The sequence below is a fragment of the Lynx rufus genome, unplaced genomic scaffold, assembly GCF_022079265.1.
Source record: "Lynx rufus isolate CCGP_SWC_20201006 ecotype Redwood Valley unplaced genomic scaffold, mLynRuf1.p SCAF_18, whole genome shotgun sequence".
In the NCBI taxonomy this organism is placed as follows: domain Eukaryota; kingdom Metazoa; phylum Chordata; class Mammalia; order Carnivora; family Felidae; genus Lynx; species Lynx rufus.
This window is the reverse complement of record NW_025814832.1, coordinates 40,929,296-40,942,174: the sequence shown is the minus strand read 5'-3', so window position 1 is coordinate 40,942,174 and position 12,879 is coordinate 40,929,296. Positions and strand designations below refer to the sequence as shown.

Genomic DNA, 12,879 nt, shown 5'->3' with positions numbered 1-12,879 from the left:
AGAGAGGCCAAGTAACCTGCCCCTGGCAACACAGGGCTGGATGCCATGTCTCTTTTGATTCTAAATCCATGGGAGGGTGGTGGCCTCAAAGGGGACGCAGTGATGGTGGGAAGGTGCTAGTTGAAGGGGCAGCCCTCCTGGTGTGGGGCCCATGCCACTCTCCTCCCAAGTGACCTGAAATTCTGGAATCAGAGTGACAGGGAGCCCCCGGGGAGGGTAAGGGGCAAAAGTTCTCCCTGGAATAAGGCAGGCCCCCTTTCCAGACACAAGTACCCCTTCACTCAGTTTCCTCATCTGCAAACGGGGACAGCCATGCCAGCCCTAGGGAGAGTTAAGTACCATGGCAGATGTTAAAGGGCTCCGTGAACCTGGAGGCACAATTTGTAGTGACTGGTAATTAGCTGGGTGGGGATGAGAGCCTGAAGCAGCTCGTTAAACTGGGGCCGACCGCCTGCAGCCCGGGAGGGAGGCCGGCAGGTGCACTATTAAAGAATATCTGTGAGCCCCCAAGTGCTCAGCAGGCGGGTGTGAGTGTGTGTGTGTGTGTGTGTGTGTGTGTGTGTGTGTGCGAGAGTGTGAGTGTGTGTTGGGACACAGTTGGGTCATCCTTGGGATCCCATGGGGATGGAGGTGGCTGCCCCGGCCACAGCCTCAGTGAATGTCAGGGAGAAGGTTCACCATTGTCCTGGGAACTTGGGCTCCCGCTCTTGTTACCAGCCTCCCTTCCAAGCCCTTCCAGGCACAGATGACATGGGGGCAGGGGGAGGGCAAGTGGGATGGGGTGTCTGGGAAGAGACACGCATGAGACAGAAGCGAGGGGAAGCAGGAAGCTCACGGCACGGTCTCACCCTGTCCCACGTCTCCCTGTGTCCACAGGCCCTTCTCCTCCTGGGGCTGAACGCCATCTCCGCCTCCTTCCAGGACCAGCCCTGCGAGAGCCTGTCCCTGGCCAGCAATATCTCTGGTGAGTCCCCCTCCCCTGATCCTGCAAGATCCCAGGTCACCACAGCCCCCCACCCCCTCGCCGCCCCCGGGTCCCCCAGGGCCTGCACACAGAGCCATGCCCTAAGGCAGGGGCAGCAGAGGGATTTCCTCTCCAGAGCTGCCCGCAATTTGTCAGGTCTCCGCAGAGCACTGTGGGAGGAGCGTGCTAAAGTTGGCGTCAGTAGGGTGGGAAGGAGAGCTGCGGTGAGATCACAGCATCTACCATGGGCACAGGAGGGTCGTGTGGCAAGTGCGCCACGCGGTTATCTCCCCGGCTCTGGGGTGGGCCACAGGGGAAGTCGCCCCAGCCCTCGCCGTGAGAACCAACAGAGCGGAGGGCTGGGCGGTGACTCAGGCACCCGCGAGGAAGTCAAGGCTGCTCTTTTGTGCTGCTAAAAATGCCCAAAGCGCAATACCGTAGGGTGCTAGCTACACGCCAGGTACTGTTGGAGGCGTTTGAGATAGGTTACCCCCATTTTCACTTATACCTAAGGAAACTGAGGCTCAGAGAAAAACGAGTAAGTCCCAGAGCCAGGATTTGAGCCTAGGCGGCCTGGCTCCCAGATACACTTTTTAACCCCGTGCTCTATGCCTCCTCAGTAGAAACTACTGCATAATTGCAGATATTACTAATGACTTGTATACACACACCATTGACAAAGCCCTTTTGGGATGATTATCTTACTTCTCACAAGAGTTTAAGACTCGGCATTTGTACAGGTGAGGAGACTGACGCACGGGAGAGCCAGGTCTTTGGTTTCTGAGGCCACGTCTTTGCCAGCTTCGGGTGTGGGCCCCGAACCCTCACCCCGGCTTCTCTAACCAGGGTCCTGGGGGTGCTGCTGCCCATGAAGGTGAGGGGGGGCCCCTGCACCCGAGGGTCTTTGGGAGGCTCGCTGTTCTTTGGTGACTCCGTTTCCTCTTCGGGTCTCCCCTTGATTCAACCCAGCTCATTAATTGAGCAGCTACTGTGTCCCGGGCCCCATGCAAGGCATGAGAGGGACCAAAAGGGGCCCACGGTCTGGTCTGGGAGTCAGGCCCACATCACATGTACTATGGAGCAAAACGCAAGGGGCGTGCTGGCGGGGAGGTGGACACTGTGCACCAGCCGGGAAGCAGAAGGCATTGGTTTCCGATCCTGGGCCTGCGGGGAGAGGAGGCTTCCACACCTCGGAGCGGCTGCCTCCTGGCCTGCTGGTCTTTTACTGTGGGGGGAGCCTGGGGAGGGGAGAGGAAGAGCACTGGGCTTGGAGAAGGCTAACTGGGTCCATGCTTAAAGCGGCACCGTCCTGTCCTTCTGCCCCAGGGACCCTTCTAGTAGTCACAGGAATGAGCATGCCCTTGACCCCGTTGGGCCTCACTTTGCCCAGACTGTAAAGTCAGGGAGGGGTGTTAACTCCCAAGGATCTGTAACAATTAAATGCACTAAGTTTTGTGGCAATATGTCACAAACTATAGAGAGCCTACCACTACCGGGTATTATTTTTTTTAAGTTTATTTATTTTTGAGAGAAAGAGACAGCGCGTGAGTGGGTGAGGGGCAGGGAGAGAGGGAGACGCAGAATCGGAAGCAGGCTCCAGGCTCTGAGCTCTCAGCACAGAGCCTGACATGGGGCGCGAACTCATGAGCGGTGAGATCATGACCTGAGCTGAAGTCGGACGCTTAACCGACTGCGCCACCCAGGCGCCCCACTACTGAGTATTGTTTATTATCGTTGGTAACACGAGCAGGCTTTTGAAAGTGCTTACTGTATAGCTGGCATTGAGCCATGAATTCCTCACTACGATGAAGGTGGCAGGGAGGATAGACCGGGGGTGGTATGAATCCAGGAAGGCTTCCTGAAGGAGTAGGTTTAACAGTGAGTCTCTGAGAGACTGTGCGCGTGAGCCGGCAGAGAAGAGCCAATGCTCTGAGCCAAAGCTAGAGTTGACTGAAGACCAGCAGGTGGGTTTGGTGGAATGAGACGGGAAGAGGAAGCCTGGGGAGGTTCTGGGAGCCCGGAGCATCTGGCTGTAAAAGTTGGCTAAGCTAGGCCATGGGGGAGAGGAACATTCTTGAGCAAGAGCCTGGAGTTCTAGCAAAGAGAGACAGGGAGGGAAGAGACCAGGCTGAGTCTGAGATGAAAGGTCCTGCCCACAGCTCCCTGTGCACTGGGGCCAGGTCAGCCCCCATTAACCTGCTTGTTGTGCCCTGGAGGAGTGACATCTCTGAGCCCACGCTGGTGTCACCTGTCCCGGGAGGCAACGGGCCATGATGAATATCGTTCATTCCCCAGTGATTTGTACTCTGTGCCCCTACCCTCAGCCCAGCCCAGCCTGGCTGGCTTCATGGCATATAATCCATCACCCTCCACAACAGCCTCTGATAACAAGCTATTTATCTTCCAGTGCCAAGACCTACCCAGACCGATGGGCACTGGTAGAGACAGATGGTGAGGGTGGGGTGGAGGGACCAGGACAGATGGATGGGCGTCTGGCCGGGGAGGCTGGCACTGAGCTGGGGCCTTTGGGGGTCCTCTCACATGCCAGGAGCAGGGAGAGGGTGGGTCCCCAGGGCCAAAGCTCATCATAGACTTGGCAACTCATAAAATCATGGCATGAAAGTGGCAATGCCAGAAAGTAATAGAATTATTGACTAGTGACGTCGGAGACAAATGAAACGATATTGTTGACAAGGATCCAGGGTCATCAGTTCCTATCCCGTCTTACGGTCCTGAACGTTAACAATAATTAACGATAGCTTATGGTTATTTAGTGCCTACTATGTGTCAGACCCCATTCTGAGTACTCCAATCTCATTCAGTCATCACAACAGTATGGAAGTATTTTATCCTCATTTTACGGAAGAGGAACCTAAGGCTCAGAGAGGTTAAGTCACTTGCCCAAGCACACACAGTTACTCAGCCGTAGCCCCAAGATTTGAACCCAATGGGCTGCCCCGTATGTGGCTACCCGGAGAACCACGGTCCCCAGGGCCCGGGGTGGTCGGTCATCTGAGTGTGCAGAGTCACCCCTGCAGTTTCCCATACCCATAGTGGGTTTACACACAGCCCCCGATTTCCCTCAGGACGTACAATGCGCCTGGCACTGTACTAGGAGCCGGGAATGCAAAAATGGAGAGCCTGCAAACCCACGGGACAGGAGGCTCCCGCCCACTTGTCCTGATGAATCGCATACCCTGCGGAGGTATCTTTCTGTTCTGTCCAGCCCAAAACGAGGCAGCCCAACCACAAGGCGGCCGAAACAAGACCAGGACTCTCTGCCTGCCCTCTGCCACCTTCCCCGTGCCGGCTGACCCGGGCAAAACCCCTGCACATTCATCCCGACTGCGCCTTCCTCTGAATGGACGAGCATGTGTGTTTCAGAGGCTTCCCGTGGGCCGCCCGGCTGCTCCCACTCTGGCGAGCCTTGGCCGGGTCCCTCTCTTGAGCTTAGACCTCACAACGGCGGGGCTGTCGCTAAGTGCCCACCTACTGTGGTTCATTCAGAAGCCGCTGATGGGAAGACCCAAAATAACTGGGGACAGGAACCAGATTCAGGTTGCCTTCTGAAGGTATCTAGGATCTGCTGAGCGCTTTTGGACCCTGAGCCTGCTGGGAGAGGAATTATGTAATCGGGGCGGGGGGGGGGGGAACCCGCACCCGATTGTGCACAAGAATTAAGTAGGCCACCTTCAAAGGGTTCTCATCTGTTGTTAGAACAGGCCCCCCAGGACCCTGATTCAGCAGGGATTTTGTCAGAGGCAGGGAGGAGCCCCCCCCCCCATGGTTCCTTACCCCTCTTCCCTCCATTTGCACGGATTTGGGACAGTCTGACCGCAGTGCTCCAGTGAGCATCGGAGGATGCATGTGTGGGGGTGGAGAAAGATGCAGGAAAGTTTTGTGCATTACTTTAGCCCGCTTAGCTCCACCCCTGCCTCCAGAACAAAACTCTGAAGGGATCTGGCTGCCTCAGGAAGGGGTGAGCCACCAAGTTATAGGAATGTTAACACTCCAGACATGCCAAGTACACGCTAGCCTCAGGCCTCTGTGTTTGCTGTTACTTCTTCCTAGAACACTCTTCCCCCAGATGTGCACATGGCTCCCTCTCTCTCTTCCTGTAGGTCTGTCTGCCTAAATGTTGGCACCAAATTAAAATAGCTGTCCTGGCCGTCTTTATCTCCTTGTCCTGCTTGCTTTTTCTTCATAGCATTTCTCACTGCTTCACAGATATGTCTGTCTATCTGTCTGTCTGTTTGCCGCACCCCCTACCTCCCACCCCCAACTAAGAGTAGGGCACTTAGTTTATTCATTACTGTATTCTCAGCCCCTAAAACAGGTACTGTGTCCCCAGCTCCTAGAAAACTTCTTAGATGGTCGGTAAAAACTTGTTGAATAAAGAGCAAAATCATCGTTCGTCCCCATCTATAACTTAATTGGCCAGGAGGGGCGTCCTGGGACAGGACGGTGTGGGGAGGAGTTGACTTAAAATAATAGCTCAGGCTTCCTGCTCCAGGCTGGGGAATCCACCTGGCTATTTGCAAGGCTGGGTTACTCCGGTCCAAACCGCTCCTCACCCCAGAACTATGATATCCAAGCGGGAAAACACCCGCCAGGAGAGCAGGAGGGATTGGGCGTTTGTGCCAGCGGGACCTGGAGGGGACATTGGCTCAAGAATCAGAGTCCAACAGCCCTGACCTCTAGGCCCGAGTAGCCCCCATGCTGAGTGACACAGAAACTTCCCTTCCTTCCTTCTCCTAGGAGATCCACTCCCTCCCCGTGCCCAGCACCTCTGGAATTACTTCTCCCTGTACCTTTTCCTCCTGGCTTTCTGTCTGCCTTTCCCTGTTTTGCTCCCAGTGTCGTTGTCTCCTATTTCCTCTCTCCCCGCTCTCCGTCCCCACTTGCTCCCACCCCTCCTCCCCCCCTTTCCTTCCCTTCAAGTGGTTAAAAGGATTGAATTAGCGGCGTTAATTTCCCGAAGCACCCTTCACACTGCAGGGTATACAGCAATGTTCAACAAATGTTGCTTCCCCTGCCCGCCAAGTCCTACACACCCTTCCTTGGAGGCCCGGGCTCTGCCCGATCCTCAGGGACCACGTGTCCGCAGAGCGGTGAGCTGGAATCCCTGCGTGAGCCACCAAGGGCTGTGGCCCCAAGGAGGTAGAGCACTTTGCGGGAAGGCGGAAAGTCTGCTGTGCCAGGTTCGGCGCCTGAGGCCCTATTCGGCGCCTCCTCCCTACCCTCGACCTCTGGGTCCCCGCCTCTCCTCTTCCAGCCTCCCTTTCCTCCTCTTTTACTGCCTGTCCCTTCGTCCGTCCCCAGCAACCACGAGGCCAATCCCCTTAATTCTCCTGCTGGGGTCTCTGAGCCTGAGCCCCGCCGCCGCTCCTGATTGGCCTTGTGCATCTGACCCCGCCCCCGTATGGCCACGCCCCCAAGCCGCCCTCGGGCCCAGTTCAGGCCCCCCGCTGGTAGGCTGGGTGGAGGCTTCTCTTCTTCCTTCTTGCAGCCTCTTCTTACCTTTCTTCCCGATTCGCACAGACGTTCATTCCCTCCCAGGATTTTCTGAGCTCTTCATGTAAAGGTCATGTCCCCCCGCCTTCTGTGAGCTGCAGGGGGGAGGCAGGGAGAGAGAGTGGGAGAGAGGCACTGAGCAAGCAGGGGCCAGAGATGGTGCAACCAAATGCTATGAGGGCCAGTGACCCAGACCGGGGACCTCTGTGGTGCAGTGGGAAGAGCCCTGGGCAGGTGTCAACAGCCAGTGTTCAAACCCTACTTCTGCCTCCAGTGTTTGTGGAACTCTGCATAAACAGTTTGCTCGGGCCCCGGTTTCCTTACCTGTGAAACGGAATGAGCACTCGTGTTAGCAGGCGGTGTGAGCCCTGTAGTAGGTGCTACCGACTCCTAATCTATACCAGACTAGGGGCAAATAATGTCTGCTGTGTCCACTTCCACCCCATACCTCCCCACCAGCTGTGGAAAGGGCAGGGCTCTGGCCATTGGCTGGTACCTGGTCCTCGAGGTCAGAAGGGCCATCTGCCTAGTAGCCAGTTTCTGCCTTGGCTCTAGTCTGGCCCCGGCTGTGGCTGATGTCCAGTCCTGCCTGCCCTCTGTTCTTTGCCAAAAGGGCTCCGGGGAAATGGCCAAGGCAGAAGAGAGAAGGACAGGGAGGGGGGTAGGATCTAGACCTTACACTGAGAGAGCACACTAGACGAGTTCCAGATGCTGCCACACGTGACATTCCATTTAGTCTCCCCCGTGCCCAGCTCAGGAGACACTGCGAATGAATGAGTGGGTGAGTGAAGGAACAACTGTCCGAGGAAGGTACAATGGTATCGTTAAATCGGAGGGTATATGCAAAGTACCTGGCAGGTGCCTGGAGAACACAGCCCTCAAAAACGTTGCTCCCTTCCCTGCTGTCTCCTTGACTTTCTCCCCTCCCCTTATTGGCACAAAATATGCCGTAGAAAGAATACGTGGGTTGGCGTCGAAAACACCCAGCTACGTTTCTTGGTTCTTTCACTCATTGACTCATGACTTCGAGCAAGTCCCTTAGCTTCCCTGTGCCTCAGTTTCCTCATCTGTAAAAAGGGACTAAGGACATGGCAGGGTGGATGAGGATCAATGAAATAGACGAAGACGGGCCTTGAAAAGGCAGAGCATGGTCCATAATATTATCCCTCCCTCCCCATGGCCACTTGCCTCCAGCTTCCCCCTCCTCTGGGCTCAGCACTACAGGCACGACCCAGGAGAGATTAAAATCTCAACCTGCTTTCCTCACTCCCCTCCCCGTCCCCCCCCCCCCCAGCAACCACTCACAGAGGCTCTACTGTGGCACAACACCAAGGCTTGGCCTGGCCCGCCATCTCCTCGTGTCCGGTCAGCCCCGATCCAGACTTCTTCCTCTTTCAATTAAACCACTTGGCCTCAAGGCCTCTGTCCCTAAGCCCTGATTCATAGGAACGCCTCTGAATAGCTTTGATGAGCAAGAAACACCAGCAGTGGGTACGAGTGCCGCTCAGGAGCGCTAAAGGACACCACCCTAACCCAGGCTGTTTCCTGAGAGACTGAGTTACAGGCTAATCTGAGGAGGAGATGATGGCAGGTGGGCCCAGCCAGAGCTTGGCAGCTGCCGACGCCTGGCCCTGAAGAGGCTGCCCTTGCGTTGGTTCACGGCTCTCCCCGGTTTGCCCGTGCCTTCTTGTGCCAGTCTCCAGAATTATTAACCCCCTCCCATCAGGATGGGCACACTGGCTCTCAACAGGACTGGTGTGCCAACCTTATGTGGAAGAGGGCATCAAAAGGCAGAGAAGGAAGGGACAGCGTCAGGAGGGGTGCGAGGACCACCCTCGGCCCAGCCTCCACCCGCTAGAGACCAAAAGCCTTCCTACTCATTCCAGAAGCATTACTGTGGCCCAGCTCTGCCCCAACAGACGCACATACATACACACACGCGCACGCTCCTCTCCAAAAAGCTCTTCAACAAAGGGAAAATATTGGGAAGGGGGTTTTGACGTGCTTTTTTGAGTCACAGACCTCTTTGAGAATCTAGTGAAGGCCACGGTCCCTTTCCCAATTAAGATGCATGTATACACCATTTTTTTTTTCATTTAATTTCAGAGTCTCTACAAACCCTTAAAGCTTCCAGTAGACTGAGATTAAGAACTTCTGATCAGATCCAACTTCTTAATTTCACTCTAAAGACACGAAGGCTTAGAGAGAGCAAGCGACAGGCCTGTGGTCACACAGCAAATTAGTGGCAGAGCCCAGTCAAAAGCCAGTGTTCCAGGCTACTTCCCACTCCCGGAGGTGGTGTCTCCTTCCGTTTTCTCCCCATAGTTCCCTTCTCGATCAGTCCTCTCTTAGGGCCCCGCACAGTCTAGAGCACAAACACTATGCATTCAGTAAGTGTGGTTATCAGGCCAGGGAGAAGCTGGGCCAACTTCGGAGCCAGAGCAGATGTGATTTGGTTCCGTACATGTGTGAGGCGGCTAGATCAAGGTTCCAGGCTGTTCCAGACTGTGAAGTCTCAGAGGTCCAATCTATACCAAATGAGGGGCCAAGAGAAGTGTCTTCAGGCTACAGAGCAGCAGAGCTGAAGCATCTCCAGCATTTTTTCTAAATGCCAGCCAAGACCTCAGCTTTTAACACCACCTTCAACTGTCTCTGTTCCTCCTCTACTCTAGAACCCACACTGGCTCCCTAGTGTCATAGCATCAAATTCAGATTGCTTTCCCTGATGTCTCCCCTGCATAGGGTGAGCTCATCTCTACACTGGGGTCATTGCTCCCATCTTGTTCCCAGTTGATGGGTGAGTGTGGGCAGGTGGATAGGACACTGGAGTAGGGATCTTGCTCTGCCTCACCAGCTGTCTCTGCCCCCCAGGACTGCAATGCAATGCATCCGTGGACCTCATTGGCACCTGCTGGCCCCGGAGCCCTGCGGGGCAGCTGGTGGTTCGACCCTGCCCTGCCTATTTCTACGGTGTCCGCTACAACACCACAAGTAAGGAAGCCTCTGGAGGGCGGACCATCTGCCGAGGTGGGACAGGATGGGAAGAGCTTGGGACTTGTTGGAGGTGGGGGGGGGGGATAATAACGATAATGGCAATACCACAATACCTCTCATGGATACAACCACCATTTACCAAAGGCCAGCTCTGTGCTCTTTATTGCTAATTCCCATACTATCCCTGGAAGATGCTATATATAACTATCCAGTTTTCATCATATACCGAGGCCTCCAAGGCTCAGAGAGGTTAGGGGACTTCCCCAAGTTCACCAGCTGGTAAGAGGTGAAGCTGGAGCTGGCCTGCACGTCTGTGTGACACTTTCTTCTGCAGTTGACAGACAGGGTTAGTTGGGATAAGCCTACCACAACCCTATGAGGTAGGGCAGGAATCTCCAGAATAGCCCCAACTTTGAGCTCAGAGAGGTTAGGAGGTCTGTCCAGGGCCCTGCAGACCAAACCCCTGCAGGGGGCTCAGTTTTAGGTCCACAGGCAGGGCGTTTGGCCTGGCATGCAAGCCCACAGGTCTGCTGGGAGTGGGGGAGAACTGCCCAGGGTCTGTTGGATACTCGATCCCCACGTAAACACCTCGCTACCCTGAGGCCCTGAGCCTCCACCTCCAGGCTTTGCAGCAACTTGCTACCCTACCTGTCACCCTCAGAACTAATTTGCTCTCCCCTGCCAATGACTCACAGCTCCTGCTTATCAGGAGAACAGCAGCTGTGGGCCAGGGGCCCTGTCCCATCTGAGGGGAGGGTGGGGGTCCCTAGGGGTGGGTTCTTGGGGCTGGTGAGCCTGAGCTCAGAGGCCCACGGGGGCACCGAGGGTGACCACAAACACCGGGTGGTTCACCTGGAGACTTGCCATGTGACCTTAACACATTTTCCCCCTCTTACGGCCCTTGGCCCCTGGTCTGATGATGGAGAAGGCTGGATAGCATGGCTTCTAAGTCTTCGTTCAGCTCAGAACTCCCACATTCCTCCTTCTGCCCCCTCTCCTTTACCAGCTACATAAGGGGGTTAGGGTTGGTGGCTGCAACCAAGGAGGGGTGGGAAGTCCCTGGGGAGGCTTCCAGTTAGGGCGGGGAGCCAGTCCACACAGCTTCACGTGTCTGCAGCCACATCTCGGACCCTGAGAGGAGAAAGACTGAGTGGGTGCGAGGAGAAGTGTGGGTAGGGGGAAGGGCAGAAGGACCTAAGAAGAGAGCTCGGGGCTCGAGCTCGAGGCTCGGAGCCTAAAATTTAGTAGGGCCCATTTCACAATTAGGAAACCGAGGCAGAGGCTGACAGCCGTCTGAGGTCACAAAGCGCCAGGCAGGGCCACGGCTCCACTCACAATGCCACAATGCCCAGTCCTTCCGGAGCTCCCAGGAAGGAGGCGGCACTGGGGCTGGTGCGTGGTGGGGATGGGGAGGCTGCTTCCAGGAAGAGAGAGGCCCTTCTGTGTCTCCACAGTTGCCAGATCCTTCAACTTCACCTCCAAAGTGATTTTCACGTCCAAGACTACTTTCCTTCCATCGCCGGGGCCACGGCCCCGGTCCAAGCATCTAACCCTGTCACACCCTTGCTTGGAGTCGAGCCTTCTGCGGCTCCCCATTGCCTCCATGGTCAAGTCCACACTCCTGAGTGGGGCCGGCCAGGCCCTCTGTGGCTACAGTCCTGCCACTCCCCATGAGCTCCGTCCACTCCTGTCTCCAAGGTGACTTGGCGTGACCCCAATAAAGGCGTTGGTGCCTGGGCACGTGCTGCTTGATTAGCCAGCCCTGCCTCAAGTGGAAGGCGGGAGTCCTGGGTTCTAGCCCCAGCTCCGCCCGTAACTGAGCCTCAGTTTCTCCACCTGCAGGATGGGAGGGAGGTTTGAGTGAGGTGCTCTCTCTGCTCCCTTGCTCTTCCCTCTCTGATCCCAGGAGAGGAGCTGGGCGATGGTCCCTGGATGTGGAGGCGGGGCCGGAAGGCTCCCCCAGCGCCAGAAAGATGAGGAATACGCCCGTGTAATCAGCAGTGACCGGGAACCCAGAATTGTACCTAATCATTAGGCTCTAATTAATTCATTTGCTGATGAGGCACTGCCAGGACTTCCAAACCTTTTCCGAAATGCCCTTCCTCCTGCTGTATCTGATCTTCAAAGGGATGGGAAGCTTTTCCAAAAATAATCCATTTTCCCAAGACTCTCCGGGAGGACTGCTCAGCTCAGCAATTAAAGACAAGGAGGTCGCCTCCTCCCTGGCAACGACTCGCTGCGTGTTTCTTTTCAGGATCACCTCCTCCCTTCCCGCCAAAGCCTGCTCCCTCCGGATAACCTGTCCTGAGAGGGCTCCAGGCTGCCCCTCCTCCCCCCCGCCGACACGCGGGGTGCCAAGGGGGAGCTTGAGTCAAGGAGGCATCTCCTGTAACCCCAGCCAGTACCCACTCTGATAGGGATCAGTGACATGTCCTGAATCTCACAGAAGGTTATACGAGCAATAGTTCCGAGACAATAATAATGAAAATAATAGCTCACACTACGAGCCGGGTAGACCCCAAGCACTCGGCACATGTTACCTAAAAATGCTCGCTCAACCATCGAGGCAGGCGCCCTTGTGAAGTTTGTTCCTCTCTTGCAGATAAGGAAGCTGAGAGGTTGTGTGGCTTGCCCAAGGTCACGCAGTTAGGAAGGAGTGGTGCCAGGATTTGAACCGAGGCGGCCTGGGTTAAGAGCCATGCTCTTGCTTAAAGCAAGACCCCATCCCTGTCTCCCCTCCCCCACCCGCATACCTCTGCCAACCCGATCTCTGCCCAAAGTCCCATCCTTTGCAGACACCCCAGAGCAGCCTGTGGTCCCAGGCACATCCGGTCCGTGGCAGACACATTGGATTCCCCCTGGTTCCTCGCCTCCTTCCAGACCTTCCTGAAATCCTAGTCGCTGCGCCCTCAGCCCTCTGGTTGCTTATCCCTCATTTAGCAATTAGGAGAGAATCAGCAGCTCCTTCGCCAACTCTGCCCAAGGGCTCAGCTCAGCTGGGTAGGAAGCTGGGCAGAGCTTGAAAAATGTATTTAGCTTCATTTCCCCACTGGCATGCAGAGCCCAGGGGGAGCTATTTAGAGAGACCTCAGCCTTGTGGTCCTGAAGGCCAGACCATGGCGCCCTCTTTCCGGGAGGCAGGCACATCTCCGCCCCCCCCCCCCCACCGCCCTCCCCATCATCTCACTCTTGTCCCGCTGCTGTCAGGCTTCAGCTCAGATCACAAGGCTGCTCCCCATCTCTTTAGAAGGTGACAGGTTCCGGGCCACAGTCCAGCGTGGTGGCTGCACAGACCCCCACACCTCCCGGGGCTGCCCTCCTGCCTTTTCCTCCAAGTGCTACGTGCCAGGCTGGGAGCTGGTTGTAGTGGATCCTGTGAGGGCCACCACCCGTGACATCCCCCAGCA

At 56.0% G+C, this 12,879-nt stretch overlaps 1 protein-coding gene across 1 annotated transcript in view; it reads left to right on the top strand.

Annotated features, from left to right (window-relative positions):
- Positions 1 to 12,879, top strand: part of CRHR1 (corticotropin releasing hormone receptor 1) — a 43,839-nt gene that overhangs the window by 19,057 nt on the left and 11,903 nt on the right. Inside the window, exons 2-3 of the mRNA XM_047080443.1 lie at positions 877 to 964; positions 9,350 to 9,505. Of these exons, the coding sequence (XP_046936399.1) occupies positions 877 to 964; positions 9,350 to 9,505 (244 nt within the window). The remainder of the gene's footprint in view (positions 1 to 876; positions 965 to 9,349; positions 9,506 to 12,879) is intronic.